At 43.5% G+C, this 17,523-nt stretch overlaps 1 protein-coding gene across 4 annotated transcripts in view; it reads right to left on the reverse strand.

Annotated features, from left to right (window-relative positions):
* The window catches only part of LOC105491282 (ring finger and WD repeat domain 3), a 49,906-nt gene that overhangs the window by 7,927 nt on the left and 24,456 nt on the right, over nt 1–17,523 (reverse strand). For all 4 annotated transcript variants that reach the window (XM_011757516.2, XM_071084939.1, XM_071084940.1 and 1 more), the window contains 6 exons: nt 17,123–17,317; nt 16,944–17,035; nt 9,642–9,756; nt 8,169–8,400; nt 3,534–3,684; nt 1,863–2,039 (listed from right to left, as the gene is read on the reverse strand). In XM_011757516.2, the coding sequence (XP_011755818.2) occupies nt 1,863–2,039; nt 3,534–3,684; nt 8,169–8,400; nt 9,642–9,756; nt 16,944–17,035; nt 17,123–17,317 (962 nt within the window). The remainder of the gene's footprint in view (nt 1–1,862; nt 2,040–3,533; nt 3,685–8,168; nt 8,401–9,641; nt 9,757–16,943; nt 17,036–17,122; nt 17,318–17,523) is intronic.

Genomic DNA, 17,523 nt, shown 5'->3' on the forward strand with positions numbered 1-17,523 from the left:
TAGGAAATTTAAGGGATACAAGATCACAATTACTAGGAAGCTTGACTGATGTGAAGCTTCTGGAAATGGGTTTAGCCACATGAGAAAAGTCAGGAAAGAAACAAAGCTTATATACATAACAAAATAAAGATCCAAAGTTGTAGATGACAGACCCCACAATTAAAATACAGCTAAAAGCAGCTACATTTTAATTCAGAAACAGGACTGTTTTAGATTTTCTATATTTCCTTCTGCAAGCATATGACCAGGACTATGCGCCAAGAATTCTCTCAGAAATATCCTCCTTCAGACTGTGTTCCTATGAACTCATTTCTGCTGTGAACTCGTTCATGCCAAAGTTGCCAAAGTCTACTTGCCTGTTTTATTTCATTTTCCCTGTCACAATAAAGGTAATCAAAGTAAACACAAATAAAAATGAACAATACATACAAGTATTTTTTTCTTGCTATTTTAAAACTTGCCGTGTTTGGCTGGGCATGGTGGATCACACCTGTAATCCCAGCACTTTGGGAAGTCGAGGTGGGAGAATCACTTGAGGTTTGAGACTAGCCTGTCCAACATGGTGAAACCCCATCTCTACTAAAAATATAAAAGTTAGTCAGGTGTGGTGGCGCATGTTGGTAGTCCCAGCTACTCGGGAGGTGGAGGATACAGTGAGCCAAGACTGTGCCACTGCACTCTAGCCTGGGTGAGAGTGAGACACGGTCTTAAAAAAATAAAAAACCACCACCACCACCACCACCAAAAACAAACAAACAAAAAAACCTTGCCGTATTTTACTGTCTACTCTATTTGGGCCTAGGTTTCAGTAAATAATTATTACTTTAGTGATATCTTTATGTTTGGCTCTCCTTGCTCTTAATATATCCAATTGGAAACATAAATTATCTGTTAAGATACTTTTCATTTTGGTCAGGACACAGACCCTACTCCCCTTCTGAGAACTTCATACATACAGGGCAGCTCAACACATTCTAAAACAGAGTGGTGCTGGTGGCCATCCATCCTCAGAACTTGGGCTGACTTTATAAACTTCTCAATCTCACAAATGGATTAAATGATAAATAATAATAATACAGTATCTTCAAACAAGTTGGTTTAGCTTTGGATTAGGGAAGTTTTAAATCACTTTTGATTATGCTATCCTTAACTGATCTCTTCCTATGTGCTAGACACGTGGCTATTTTTTTTTTTGAGACGGCATCTCACTCTGTCATCCAGGTTGGAGTGCAATGGTGCGATCTCGGCTCACTGCAACCTCCACCTCCTAGAATGAAGAGATTCTTCTGCCTCAGTCTCCTGAGTAGCTGGGATTACAGGCATGCGCCACCACGCATGCCTAATTTTTTTTTGAATTTTTAGTACAGACAGGGTTTCACCATGTTGGTCAGGCTGGTCTCGAATTCCTGACCTCGTGATCTGTCCGTCTTGTCTTCCCAAAGTGCTGGGATTACAGGCGTGAGCCACCGCGCCCGGTGACATGTGGCTATTAAAGCAAGTCTATATGGACCAGATTTTACAGATTAAGCTCACAATGGGCCAAGAAACACAACTAAGGTCACACAACTTCTAAGTAGTGGAGCTAGGTTCTGAACATAGATCTGACTCTGTTTTGCCATGTTAGATGATTACTGACTATGAACCTGGCTATACTTGTACCAAAACTCTCTGTCATATGAAATATCATGAATACAAACTCTTGTTAACAAGAATGTTATTAATTCTCAAGTGAGATCAAGTGGATCTTCAAAAACTGTAAGGATTTCTGACCAACTGTGTAACACCCTCTGAAGAGACGATTAACACAATAATAAGCCAAGAGACAGTTGCTACCACCAGGAAAAGAGTGAGTGGCTCCCTACCTGGCTTTCTGAGCTACTAACTCCTGCACATGACTGCTCGTGTTCCGCACGTCATATACCAGAATTGAACCATTGGCCAGTCCAGCATAGATGTAGTTAGTCTCATCAAGACACCAGCAACAGCTCCAGACAGGACGTCCAGCATTGTAAGTCTGGACCACGGTATTTGTCTCCAGGCTGTGGAGTTACAAAAGACTTTTACAACTGCATTAAGAAAATCAAATACATGACAAAGATGTAAAGATTATCATTTAAATGATCATTAACCCTTACTGAGAACACACTCATATAACCAAACTATCTGGATTTCCTATTTTTTCTAGGATCTGCCCAGGTAACTCCTTTAAATTCCATAACATTTGTTTTGGGGGTCACAGGTTTTCCTCTTGAGTTGTAAAGAAGTAAAATAATAAATTAAAGGGGCTGGGCATGGTGGCTCATGCCTGTAATCCCATACTTTGGAAGTCTGAGGCAGACAGATCACTTGAGGTCAGGAATTTGAGACCAGCCTGGCCAACATGGCGAAACCCCATCTCTACTAAAAATACAAAAGTTAGCCAGGTGTGGTGGCGTGCATCTGTAATCCCAGCTACTCGGGAGGCTGAGGCAGGAGAACCACTTGAACCCGGGAGGAGGAGGTTGTAGTGAGCCGAGATTGCGCCGCTGCACTCCAGCCTGGGTGACAGAGCAAGACTCTCTCTCTCAAAAATAAATACGTAAATAAATAAATAAATAAATAATAATCCAACCAACACTTTGGTATGTAACATTTTTCTACCTTATTTTTAAAACAATACTTATAAAGGCATGGAGCACACTCACATCTGGTTCACAGTACTCACAGAGCATGTGACAGATAAAACACTGTAACTAAGTAAGGGTATAAAAGAAGTCATCATGGTACCCAAGGGCAGTGAGTGCTTGGTGAACATCTCTGTTATACAGAATTGTCCAGGTAACAGACCAGGACTAGGAGAAACAGGCCAGGACTAGGAGTAAACAGTACCGACCTAGCATGGTGACTCTGATGTCAGGTACCAAAGCTCCCTCCATCCTGTCATTCCACAAACTTTATTTTTAAATTTTATTTATATATTTATGTATTTATTCATTTACTATTTTTTTTTGAGACACAGCCTTGCTCTGTCACCCAGGCTGGAGTGCAGTAGCTTGATCTTGGCTCACTGCAACCTCCACTTCTCAGGTTCAAGTGATTCTCCTGCCTCAGCCTCCCTGGTAGCTAGGATTACAGGTTTCTGACACCATGCCCAGCTAATCTTTGTATTTTTAGTAAAGACGGGTTTCACCATGTTGGCCAGGCTGGTCTCAAACCCCTGACCCTCAGATGATCCGCCTGCCTCGCCTCCCAAAGTGCTAAGATTACAGGTGTGAGCCACCACGCCTGGCCTCCACCAACTTTAGAGTTTTATTCTCATCTCCTTAAAATATGCTTAAGACATTTTTTGTAATATATATAATTTTAAAGAAATAAGAAACACAGTTTTGTAACCTGCTGTGCCCATTTCTAAAAGCAATGTATTTTAAATAGATCTCAGAAGACACAGTCTCAGACCAAAAAAAAAGAGCTAAGGTCATCATAACACTGATACTAATTCCATGCTACTCAACACCAAACAGCCCAGTCTCCACTTTCCTCCCCAAATCACTCACCTGGTCAGTTTAATAGTGTTGTCTAGGGAAGCAGAGAGTAGCAAGCCTCTGGAGTAACTGCTAAAAGCCAGTCCACGGATCTGTTTGCCATGCATCGGAATGTACTGACTGCTTCTCATGTTGGCAGTACTCAACATCTTAACACCAAAGCCTGCCAAAGGCAAAATAGTATGAAACAGATCACTGAAAGTGAACCTAGGGCAATGCAAACTACTTTTTCAAGTAGCTTCTTTGTCCACCTTTCTTCGCATATAAGTCCCTGGGAACCAGCTGGTCAAACGACAATTCTCCAGTGTTATAATTTATTCATTTATTTTTGAGACAGGGTCTCACTCTGTCGCCCAGCCTAAAAAGCAGTGCATAATCTTGGCTCACTACAACCTCTGCCTCCTGGGTTCAAGCAATTCTCCTGCCTCAGCCTCTCGAGCAGCTGGGATTACAGGCACGCGCCACCACGCCCGGCCAACTTTGTATTTTTTGGTAGACATGGGGTTTCACTGTATTGGCCAGGCTGGTTTCGAACTCTTGGCCTCAAGTGATCTGCTCGACTTAGCCTCCCGAAGTGCTGGGATTACAGGCATGAGCCACCGCGCCCGGCCTATGATTTATTTAAAAAAGTACAACCCGGCCGGGCGCGGTGGCTCAAGCCTGTAATCCCAGCACTTTGGGAGGCCGAGACGGGCGGATCACAAGGTCAGGAGATCGAGACCATCCTGGCTAACACAGTGAAACCCTATCTCTACTAAAAAAAATACAAAAACCTAGCCGGGCGAGGTGGCGGGCGTCTGTAGTCCCAGCTACTCGGGAGGCTGAGGCAGGAGAATGGCGTGAACCCGGGAGGCGGAGCTTGCAGTGAGCTGAGATCCGGCCACTGCACTCCAGTCTGGGCGACAAAGCGAGACTCTGTCTCAACAAAAAAAAAAAAAAAAAAAAAAAAAAAGTACAACCCAGGCCGGGCGTGGTGTCTCACCTCTGTAATCCCAAACCTTTGGGAGGCCAAGGCAGGTGGATTACCTGAGGTCAGGAATTCAAGACAAGCCTGGTCAACACAGTGAAACCCTGTCTCTACTAAAAATACAAAAAATTAGCCAGGCGTGGTGGCAAGTTCCTGTAATCTCAGCTACTCGGGAGGTTGAGGCAGGAGAGCCGCTTGAACCTGGGAGGCAGAGGTTGCAGTGAGTCGAGATTGCACCCTACACTCCAGGCTGGGTAACCAGAGCAAAACTTGTCAGAGAAGGGAAGAGGAAGAGGAAGAGGAAGAGGAAGAGGAAGAGAGAAGAGAGGAGAGAGGAGAGGGGAGAGGGGAGAGAGAAGAGAAAAGAGAGTACAACCCACGCTTGCCTCATGACAATGAAAAGAAGGAAAAAAAAAAAAAGAAAAAGAAAAAGTATAACCCATTTCAAACGTCCAGGTAAATGGATAAACAAACCTACTGTATACAGGTATGATAGAATACTACCCATTAAAAAGAAATTAACTACTAACATATACTACAATAAAAAATCATGCAGTGAGAAAGAAGTCAGACCAAAAAATGGTTAACATTGTATGATTCCAATTATGTAAAATTCTAGAAAATGCAAACTCATCTGTAGTGACAAAAAGCAGTGACTGCCGGGGATGGGAGAGGAGGGAGGGGCAGGTGAGATTATAAAAGGCCATAGGGAAACTTTTGGGGTAATACATATGTTCATGGCCAAGCGTGGTAGCTTATGCCTGGAATCCCAGCACTTTGGGAGGCTGAGGTGGATGGCTCGCTTGAGCTCATGAGTTCGAGACCAGCCTGGGAAATATGGTGAAATCCTGTCGCTACAAAAAATATGAGAATTAGCTGGGCATAGTGGGGCGAGCCTGTACTCCCAGTTACTCGAGAGGCTGAGGTGGAAGGATGACTTGAGCCCAGGAGGTGGAGGTTGTAATGAGCTGAGATCACACCCCTCCCTGCATTCCAGCCTGGGAGATATAACTTGATCTTGTGTCAAAAAAAAGTAAAGTTATCTTGATTGTAGTGATGGTTTCAGGGGTGTATTACATATGTGAAAAGTAATCAAATTGTATACTTTAAATATGTACAGTTTACTGTCAATTATACTTCAATAAAGCTGTTGAGAGAGAATATTTCACTAGAACCACACTCTAGATGCAGAAGGAACAGTGAACAATAGAGAATGAAAATAAATAATATGTCAGTCAAGATATGTCACATCTGTCTGACATGAGACCGATGACAATTCAAGTACCCACATTCCCGAAAGGGGTAAAAATAACCAACAAAAACCAATAACCTTTGAAAACTATTTGTTACTCTGTTCTCTTACTAGGCTACAACATTTATTTTTAACTAAGTTATATATATAAACAGGGTCTCACTCTATCACCAATGCTAAGGTACAGTGGCACCATCACGGCTCACAGCAGCCTTGATCTCCTAGGCTCAAGTGATCCTCCCAACTCAGCCTCCCAAGTAGCTGGGACCAGAGAGGTGTGCCACCACACCAACCTAGTTAAAAAAAAAAATTTTTTTTTTATAGCGATGGAGTCTCACTATGTTGCCCAGACTGGTCTCATACTCCTGGGCCCAAACGATCCTCTCGCCTTGGCCTCCCAAGGTGCTGGGATTATAGGCATGAGCCACTGTGCCCAGTTGAGTTAAATTCTTTAAAAATGCATCAAATCCTAGATTCAAGACAGCTTCGGCTTCTCCAGGGAACCAAGTATGTGGCTTATTGCACTTTCTTCCAGCAGAATTAGGACAGCCAGAGAGGGGGAAAAAAAAAAGCAAGGGGTGGGGGTGGGTGCAGGTGCAGGTATAGGCTTTAAATCAACAAGGTCGCTGGGCATGGTGGCTCATGCCTATAATCCCAGTACTTTGAGAGCCCAAGATGGGTGGATCACCTGAGGTCAGGAGTTTGAGACCAGCCTGACCAAAATGTTAAAACCCTCAAATACAAAAATTAACTAGGCATGGTGGCATGCACCTGTAGTCTCAGCTACTCAGGAGGCTGAGGCAGGAGAATCTCTTGAACCCAGGAGGCAGAGGTTCCAGTGAGCTGAGATCACAACACTGAACTCCAGCCTGCGCAACAGAGCGAGACTCCATCTCAAAAAGAAAAGAAAAGGAAAAAAAAAGAAAAAAAAAAAAAATCAACAAGGTAACAGAAATACACACCAAGTTAATCATTAAGGGGAACAAGGACAAATCAGCACCAGCACACTATCAAGCAGACTGGAATGGACACGTTAAGAAAAAAAGAACAGGGCCGGGCGCGGTGGCTCAAGCCTGTAATCCCAGCACTTTGGGAGGCCGAGACGGGCGGATCACGAGGTCAGGAGATCGAGACCATCCTGGCTAATACGGTGAAACCCCGTCTCTACTAAAAATACAAAAAAAAATAACTAGCCGGGCGAGGTGGCGGGCGCCTGTGGTCCCAGCTACTCGGGAGGCTGAGGCAGGAGAATGGCGGGAACCCGGGAGGCGGAGCTTGCAGTGAGCTGAGGTCCGGCCACTGCACTCCAACCTGGGCGACAGAGCGAGACTCCGTCTCAAAAAAAAAAAAAAAAAAAGAAAAAAAGAACAGAACACATTCCCAATTTGGGGAACATTAGAAAATAGTTATTTTTCCAATTTGTTGGTTCTATTTGATGACAAATCTTTTTATTAAAACTTAGATGGGATAAAGGACCATTATAAAACCATGTTAAAGCAAAGGGGTCTTCCAGTTGGCAGAAATCTTATGCTAAAGACAGCAGAAAGAAACATCTGCAAGATTTAGAAATGATTTAATTGAGCATTTGAAAAGACTTGGATTTCAACATTTAGAAAACCTAAAATAAAGCTTAAAAAGCACAAAATATGTTTTTTTTTTTTTTTTTTTTGAGACGGAGTCTTGCTCTGTCTCCCAGGCTGGAGGGCAGTGGCCCGATCTCAGCTCACTGCAAGCTCCGCCTCCCGGGTCCACGCCATTCTCCTGCCTCAGCCTCCCGAGTAGCTGGGACTACAGGCGCCCGCCACCTCACCCGGCTAGTTTTTTTTGTATTTTCTAGTAGAGACGGGGTTTCACCATGTTAGCCAGGATGGTCTCGATCTCCTGACCTCATGATCCACCCGTCTCGGCCTCCCAAAGTGCTGGGATTACAGGCTTGAGCCACCGCGCTCGGCCAAAAAGCACAAAATATGTTGAGAGAAAATTAATCTAGCATTAATAGTCAGTGTACTCCTTAAACTCTATTATTTGGAAATTGTTAACTTGAACACTACTGAAAATAAGTGTTAAATTTTGTTTCACCTTGAACTACCCTTAGGGTAGTGTTCTGTCAAACATTTCCAGTCTAAAAAGAATCTGTAAGTCGAATAGGACTTCTTGGACTCTATCAGTAACCTACACTTCCAAGGACCTCACCATCTGCTTTGTCATGGTTATCAGTATTTCTACCCTCTTGGTTAATAAATTTACAGAATGAAGTTAATAGACAGTAAAGACATCTTTGCTGCACCCTGGGGTACTTGCATTAACAAGGAACTGAGAGGGAAAGGTGATTTGGTGAGCCTTGAGTCTTGAATTTTCCAAAAGAGCAAGGAAATAAACACATGGAGTCTAATAAAGAACATGAAAGCTGAGGTTCTAGACTCTTTACCTGGAAGAAAAGAGGCCTGAGGAGAAGGCTGTGATATCACCAGGCAGCTCAGAGCATCACAGTATGCCATGATCCGGCAGTTTCCTGCCTGAGATACTGTGAAGGTCTTTTGGAAGTGGTACTTGTGCTTGTGCTGGTCCTGGCTGGAGGGTGAGCAGCTCAGGACCCATGCTTGGGAGCCCCTGGGTTGCTGTAAATTCTGATTTTGATGTGACATAAGCTTTTGCAAGTCCTAAAATGAAAAAGATTTTATAAATACAAAGCTTTTTAATTTGATATTCCCCTCAAACACAATTCCTTGATCTTATATAGAAGATTTCTTATCCATTACATGAAAATGTTAACATAAATTCTAGAGAACTGCCGAGTTTTTTTTTTTTGAGATGGAGTCTTACTCTGTCACCCAGGAGTGCAGTGGGACCATGTTGGCTCAATGCAACCTCCATCTCCTGGGTTCAGGCCCTTCTGCCTCAGCCTCCTGAGTAGCTGGGATTACAGGTGCCCACTACCATACCCAGCTAATTTTTAAATATTTTTAGTAGAGATGGGGTTTCACCATGTTGGCCAGACTGGTCTTGAACTCCTGACCTCAGGTGATCCATCCGCCTTGGCCTCCCAAAGTGCTGGGATTATAGGCGTAAGCCACCGCACCTGGCCAGAACTGCTGATTTTTTACAGTATGTCAACAAGTGAAATAAGGAGAGCACAGAATCATAATATGAGGGTTGAAAGTCCTTAATGATGGTTTTGTTTAAAGTCATTTAAAAAAAAAAAAAAAAGCAGACAGGGTCTCACTCCGTCATCCATGGCATCCAGGCTGGAGTGCAGTAGTGCGATCACAGCTCACTGTAACCTTCAAACTCCTGGTAAAGCCCTCATTTTATTGGTAGATTTACTTAAACAAGTTTGGAATTCTTGGTTGGCTACTTAATTTTTTCTAAAATTCAGATTGTAAGGCCAGGTGCAGTGCTTACGCCTGTAATCCCAGAACTTTGGGAAGCCAAGGCGGGTGGATCACCTGAGGTCAGGAGTTCGAGACTAGCCCGGCCAACATAGTGAAACCCTGTCACTACTAAAAGTACAAAAATTAAGTGGGCATGGTGGTGGGCGCCTGTAATCCCAGCTCCTTGAAATGCTGAGACTGAGGCAGGAGAACCGCTTGAACCCAGGAGGCAGAGGTTGCAGTGAGCCAAGATCACATCACTGCACTCCAGCCTAGGTGACAGAGTGAGACTCTATCTCAAAAAAATAAAAAAATAAAAATAAAATTCAGACTATAGTAGATTTCATTATAAAGTGTGTAGTAAGTTTTGAACAGATGCCCTAATCAGAAATAAAATAAGCAGTTGGTCATGTTTATTTCCTAAATAACTTGGCAAATCCTATTTATTTCTGAGATGAACATAAGTAGCATTTAGATTCCTCTTCCATTCCTATTCCAAAAGTTATTTGGGTTAGAAAGGATAAACATACCTGAACACGGCTTTGAAGCCTAGTGCACTCATCAGTGAGGACCTGCAGTTGGAGTCGGCACTGTGCTGATTCTAACTCGGCCTGCTTCCTTAGCATCTGTTCCTTCAGTAGGGAACTAGGGGGGGAAAGCCAGCAACAACTGGGGATTAGGAAGGCTACAAAAGACTTCCCATCAAGATGGCAGAATAAAGTTCATGCTATGATGCATATTCTTTGCTGTAAATATGTTATGATAGTGAATAAAACATAAAAAGAGAAAAATCTCTCCAGAGACAGATTTTGGGGTAAGCAGGGACTGATGGTCAGGAATCTGACTACTACTAGAAAATTTGACTACGACTAAAAATGCCACAGGCAAAACGAGAGAACAGAGCTAATCTAGTGTTTAGCTAAGGCAAATTATAAAAGATTAAACTGACATGTTAAAAGGCCAAGGTTACTGGATTAAAAAGAAAACAGTAAGCTGTTGGTTGTTCATGATACTCAAATAATATAACCCAAAAAAGAATGTGAAGTTAAAAAAAGAGCAAAAGTAGACATCAAGCGAATGCTAACGAAAGAAAGACCAATTAGAATTAATGAAAAAGCATAAACAGGCATAACGAGGCCAGGCGCGGTGGCTCAAGCCTGTAATCCCAGCACTTTGGGAGGCCGAGATGGGCGGATCACAAGGTCAGGAGATCGAGACCATCCTGGCTGACACGGTGAAACCCCGTCTCTACTAAAAAATACAAAAACTAGCCGGGCGAGGTGGCGGGCGCCTGTACTCCCAGCTACTCGGGAGGCTGAGGCAGGAGAATGGCGTGAACCCGGGAGGCGGAGCTTGCAGTGAGCTGAGATCCGGCCACTGCACTCCAGCCTGGGCGACAGAGCAAGAATCCGTCACAAAAAAAAAAAAAAAAAAGGCATAACGAGGAACAATGCATCATAAAAGGACACAATCACCAAGAATAACAGTCATACATTTGTATGTACCTAAAAAGTCTCAAAATATGAAATGCAAAGACAGAATTCCATTCCAGTAAGATATGCAAGAAAAAGACATGAAAATTAGAAGAGATAAAGCTGCCCTTATTAATTTTTACGGCAAATTTAAGAGAACCCACAAATGATTACAGTTTAGCAAGGCTGCTGGACTCAAGACCAAAAAGATTAGATCAACAGCAGTCCCCATATCAGATAACTGATTAGTAAATGTAAGTTAGAAAATTTTATTCACAACAATTTTAACAGCAATCTAGAAATAGAGTCATGTGCAGCTTAATGATGCGGGCATGTTCTGAGAAATGTGTTGTTAGGCGATTTCGTCATGTGAACATTACAGAATGTACTTACAGAAACCTATACAGTATAGCCTACTACACACCTAAGCTATATACTGCTGCTCCCAGGCTACAAACGTGTATAGTATGTTACCATACTGAATCTGAATACTGTAGGCAACTGTAATATAATGGTACTTATGTATCTAAACACAGAGAAGGTAATGCATTGAGGTAAGATTTTTTTTTTTTTTTTGCCTGAGTCTCGCTCCGTTGCCCAGGCTGGAGTGCAGTGGCGTGATCCAGGCTCACTGCTACATTCGCCCCCGGGTTCAAGAGATTCCCTTGCCTCAGCCTCCCGAGTAACTGAGATGACAAGCGCCTGCCACCATGCCCAGCTAATTTTTACATTTTTAGTAGAGACAAGGTTTCACCATGTTGCCCAGGCTGTTCTCAAACTCCTGGCCTCAAGTGATCCACCTGCCTCGGCCTCCCAAAGTGCTGGGATTACAGGTGTGAGCCACCACGCCCGGCGCGCTAAGACATTTCAATGATTACGACATCACTTACATAACAGAATTTTCAGTTCCATTATAATCTTAGGGGGCCACCATCGTGTATATAATCTGTCATTGACCCAAAGGTCATTATGTAAAGTAAAAGGCTAGGTAGGACCTTTAAGAAGCAAAATACTTTTTTTTTTTTTTGAGACGGAGTCTCGCTCTGCTGCCCAGGCTGGAGTGCAGTGGCCGGATCTCAGCTCACTGCTAGCTCCGCCTCCCGGGTTCACGCCATTCTCCGGCCTCAGCCTCCCGAGTAGCTGGGACTACAGGCGCTGCCACCTCGCCCGGCTATTTTTTGTATTTCTTAGTAGAGACGGGGTTTCACCGTGTTAGCCAGGATGGTCTCGATCTCCTGACCTCGTGATCTGCCCATCTCGGCCTCCCAAAGTGCTGGGATTACAGGCTTGAGCCACCGCGCCCGGCCCCACAATAATTTTTTAATGCAATTTCAATCAACATCCCAAAGTATTTTCATGGAACTTAACAAATTAATTTTTAAAAACTAATATGAAGAACAATGACAAAAATAGCAAAAAAACCTTTTGCAGAACAAAGCACTTTTGCAGAACAAAGTGGGGTGACATATATTAAAGCTACAATAAATTATAACTTGGAATATTGGAGAAAGAATTAACAAAAAGACCGTGGAACAAAAGAGTACAGTAGTGTCCCCTTATCTAGTTTCATTTTCCACGGTTTTCGGTATCTGTGATCAACCACAACCCACAAAACTTGAGATATGTTGAGAGAGAGATTAAGAACACATTCACATAACTTATTAGTATATTGGTATAATTGCTTTATTTTATTATTATTTATTGTTGTTAATCTCTTACTGTTCCTAATTTATAAATTAACCTTTAGGTTTGTATGTATAGGAAAAAACATACACTGGTTTCAGGCATTCATTGGGGGCTCCTGGAATGTATTCCTTGTGGCTAACAGGGGACTACTGTAGCCCATTCATACATGGAAACTTAATTTTTTTTTTTTTTTTGAAATGAAATCTCTCTCTGTTGCCCAGGCTGGAGTGCAGTGGCGTGATCTCGGCTCACTGCAACCTCCGCCTCCTCCCGGTTTCAAGCGATTCTCCTGCCTCCGCCTCCCGAGTAGCTGGGATTATAGGTGTGTGCCACCACGCCCAGCTAATTTTTGTATTCTTAGTAGAGACAGGGTTTCACCATGTTGGTCAGGCTGGTCTCGAACTTTTGACCTCGTGATCTGCCCGCCTCAGCCTCCCAAAGTACTGGGATTACAGGCGTGAGCCAATGCACCCAGCTGGAAACTTAATTAAGGATAGAAGTAGCAATGAAAATTTGTACAGAAAAATATACTACTTAGTAAATTATGAGTCAGGTGTGGTGGCATGTGCCTGTACTTCCAGCTACATGGGATGCTAAGGCTGGGGAACTGCTTGAGCCTAGGAGTTTGATGGCGCCACTGCACTCTGGCCTTTGTGACAGAGCAAGACCCTGTCTTAAAAAAAAATTCTTGGCCGGGCGCGGTGGCTCAAGCCTGTAATCCCAGCACTTTGGGAGGCCGAGACGGGCGGATCACGAGGTCAGGACATCGAGACCATCCTGGCGAACACGGTGAAACCCCGTCTCTACTAAAAAATACAGAAAACTAGCCGGGCGCGGTGGCGGGCGCCTGTAGTCCCAACTACTCGGGAGGCTGAGGCAGGAGAATGGCGTGAACCTGGGAGGCGGAGCTTGCAGTGAGCTGAGATCTGGCCACTGCACTCCAGCCTGGGCGACAGAGCGAGACTCCGTCTCAAAAAAAAAAAAAAAAAAAATTCTTTTTGGCCGGGCGTGGTAGCTCACGCCTGTAATCCCAGCACTTTGGGAGGCAGAGGTGGGTGGATTATGAGGTCAAGAGTTCAAGACCAGCCTGGCCAAGATGGTGAAACCCCATCTCTAATAAAAATACAAAAAATTAGCCAGGTGTGGTGGCATGACCTATAGTCGCGGCGACTCATAAGGCTGAGGCAGGAGAATCACTTAAACCCAGGAGGCGGAGGTTGCAATGAGCTGAGATTGCGCCACTGCACTCCAGCCTGGGCAACAGAGCGAGACTCTGTCTCAAAGTAAATAAATAAATAAAATTCACAAAGGTATGAAAAAATGAGAAATCTCTCATGTTTTTTTAAACAAGAAAAGTTTAAGTTAGAAGAATAATTAGACAATATTTAGGTAAAGCAGAAATTAAATGTGCCTTATAATAAAGCAATTCCATTGCTAGACCTGTCTCTCTGCAGCATGGCTAATGTTAACAAGTGGAGACAACCTAAATGTCTACCAATGTAAAATACAATCAGATAATTTTTTTTTTTGAGACAAGAGTTTCGCTATTGTTGCCCAAGCAGGAGTGCAATGGTGCGATCTCGGTTCACTGAAACCTCGGTCTCCTGGGTTCAAGCTATCCTCCTGCCTCAGTCTCCCGAGTAGCTAGGACTACAGGTGCATGCCACCATGCCCAGCTAATTTTTTGTATTTTTAGTAGAAATGGGGTTTCTCCATGTTGGCCAGGCTGGTCTCGAACTCCTGACCTCAGATGATCTGCCCACCTCAGCCCCCCAAAGTGCTGGGATTACAGGTGTGAGCCACCACGCCTGGCCTAAACAGATTAATTTTGACTAGGGAACTAGAATATTATCAAGAAATTGAAATGAAAAGAAAAAAAAAGAGAGCCCCATTGATCAACTAGGACACACTCCCAAAGCATAATATTAAGCAAAAAAGCAAGCTACAGAAGAAAAAAATTATAAACTAACATTTGCATAAAGTATAAAAACTTTCTGGACGGGTGTGGTGCCTCACGCCTATAATCTCAGCACTTTGGGAGTCCGAGGTGGGTTGATCACAAGGTCAGGAGTTCCAGACCAGCCTGACCAACATGGTGACACCCCATCTCTACTAAAAATACAAAAAAAATTAGCTGGGCATGGTGGTGGGCGCCTATAATCCCAGCTACTTGGGAGACTGAGGCAGGAGAATCGCTTGAACCTGGGAGGCGAGAAGTTGCAGTGAGCCAAGATCACACCATTGCACTCTAGCCTGGGCAACAAGAGCAAAACTCCATCTCAAAACAAACAAACAAACCAAAAACCCAAACAAAACTTTCTATATCATACTATGTATAATTTACAAATACAAATATAGCTAATCAAACACAGTATCACTCTTGGGAATGATGAACACCTAATTCATGAAAGTAGTTCTCTATGGAATTCTAGTGTACCTTTTTCTTTTTCTTTTTGAGCGAGTCTTGCTCTGTCGCCCAGGCTGGAGTGCAGTGGCACAATCTCGGCTCACAGTAACCTCCGCCTCCCAGGTTCAAGCGTTTCTCGTGCCTCAGCCTCCTGATTTGCTGGGATTACAGGCATGCACCATCACATCCAGATAACTTTTTGTATTTTTAGTAAAGACAGGGTTTTGCCATGTTGCTCAGGCTGGTCTCAAACTCCTGAGCTCAGGCAATCTGCCCACCTCAGCCTCCCAGAGTGCTAGGATTACAAGCATGAGCCACCGTGCCTGGCCCTTCTACTGAATCTATAATTTACTACTTCTTTAAAATTTTCTTTCCTTTTTTTCCTTCTTAGGTCTGACCTAGTCAACAGATTTATCTTTATTTTTACTTTTATGATACAGGGTCTTGCTCTGTCACCCAGGCTACAGTGCAATGGCATAACCACAGCTCAGCCACAACCTCCTGGGCTCAAGAAATCCTCTCTCCTAAGTAGCTGAGACTACAGGTGTGTACCACTACATACGGCTAATTTTTTTCATTTTTACTAGAGACAAGGTCTCACAATGTTGCCCATGCTGGTCCCAAACTCCTGGTCTCAAGCAATCCTCCTGCCTCGGCCTTCCAAAGTGCTGGGATTACAGGCATGAGCCACTACACCCAGCCTATTTCTTTTCAAAAAGGCTCAAAGCAATATGGTAAAATATTAAGATTTGATAAAACTGGGTACAAGGCTGTTCGTTTTATTAGTCTGTATTGGCATTTTGAAATTCCTTACTTTTTCTAATGAGGCTGGAGAGTATACTAACTGCTTATTGTAATCAGTGAATTGTTTTTAAATACAATCACCCTTAACAGCCACAGCTATAGATTTTGCCTTTTCAACAAAATTTCACTCTGTACACACCTTCCATTATTTAAAAATGCTACAAGTGAGTACTGGTTGGATCAAATGAGTAAAAACAAGGAAGAAAATTAAAATAATCTGTACAGTGACTACCTATAGTATTTTTTTTCTTTCTTTAAAAAAAATTTTTAAATAGAGACAGGATCTCACTATGTTGGCCAGGTTGGTCTTGAACTCCCCGCCTTAAGCAATCCTTTCGCCTTGGCCTCCCAAAGTGCTGGGATTACAAGAGTGAGCCACTGCACCAGCTGTATTTTCTTTTTCTAGTTCACAAAAATGCAATGACACTAATAACATGTTTCCACAGGACAACATACGCACATTTCAACATTGTATTCTGTTCATGCACACACCACCATTCACTCAACTAAGCAATCCCCTTGCCTTAGATTTTTAACAATGCTAAATGAAGTTTCATTAAGTAAATCTTTGTACACACTCTTCAATTTTTTTTTTTTTTTTTTTTTTTTTTGAGACGGAGTCTCATGCTGTTGCCCAGGCTGGAGTGCAGTGGCGCGATCTCGGCTCACTGCAAGCTCCGCCTCCTCGGTTCACGCCATTCTCCTGCCTCAGCCTCCTGAGTAGCTAGGACTACAGGCGCCCGCCACCGCGCCAGGCTAATTTTTTGTATTTTTAGTAGAGACGGGGTTTCACTGTGGTCTCGATCTCCTGACCTTGTGATCCGCCCGCCTCGGCCTCCCAAAGTGCTGGGATTACAGGCTTGAGCCACCGCGCCCGGCTTCAATGCTTCTTTAAAACAAATGCCTGAACAATTATTACGAAATCAAAGGCTTTAGAGACACATTTCCAAGGATGTCTCAAAATGACTTTGCCTGTGTACATCCTAACCAGTAAAGTGTGAGAGAACCCATGTCCCTGCACCTTTCTCAATGGTGTGTATGTTCTTCAATATTTTTGAAGCATATACTAACTGGTGTTACTAGCAACTGTTTATGTGTTTCCAAAATCCTGGTAATTTTTTACATTGCACAGCATGTGCAAAGCTTCACTTATGAGTCTTCTGTATGGAGAACTGCTGTGGGGGGCTCAGGGATATGAGAAGCAAAAATGGCAACAGTTAAGTAATGTGCCAGATCCTTGTGTTTAATGCTCTATGTAAGGCCAACGATGCAGACTTCCTTAAGATGATGATCAGACATGAATTATAAATAACAGCATTAAAACATACTGTCAATGATCCCCAGAGATCCCAAGTCACAGGTCAAGTAAAACCTCACTACGAGTGACTCATACCTCGTTTTTCAAATGTGCCTACAATGAACCAAAACGGAACATTCCAGTCAGGCATACTCTCACCACCTACCTTTTTATGCGCTCCTGTTCACTAGTGTCCAAAGCTCTCAGGGTTCGGGCATAAAGGACGACAATGTCACTGTGCCTGGCTTTCTTGTTGCACTAAAGAACCCAATAGGACATAATTAGAGTGGTTCTAGGAATCTGCTTGACTTAACATGTTAATGTGTCCTTACCTATGGTCCTTACCTGGGGACATTTTCGTACTTGTCCTTTGAGCCATGTGGAAATGCAACTATACCCAAAGAGATGACCACAGCGTAATGCTGAGAGCCGGTGGTCTCCAGCACTGGTCCACTGTTCCAGACATATTGTACAAGTGTCCCCTTCTTCCTCATCCACAGAGGCAGAAGGTAGCAGAGGCTCGGACTTCTGGGGAGATGGCTAGATGGAAACCAGAATATATTCAAATTAGAGAAAATGTAAAATCAATCTTCTTTTTTTTTTTGAGACGGAGTCTCGCTCTGTCACCCAGGCTGGGGTGCAGTGGCTGGATCTCAGCTCACTGCAAGCTCCGCCTCCCGAGTTCACACCATTCTCCGGCCTCAGCCTCCTGAATAGCTGGGACTACAGGCGCCCGCCACCTCGCC

Source organism: Macaca nemestrina, chromosome 18, assembly GCF_043159975.1.
Source record: "Macaca nemestrina isolate mMacNem1 chromosome 18, mMacNem.hap1, whole genome shotgun sequence".
NCBI classification, from domain to species: domain Eukaryota; kingdom Metazoa; phylum Chordata; class Mammalia; order Primates; family Cercopithecidae; genus Macaca; species Macaca nemestrina.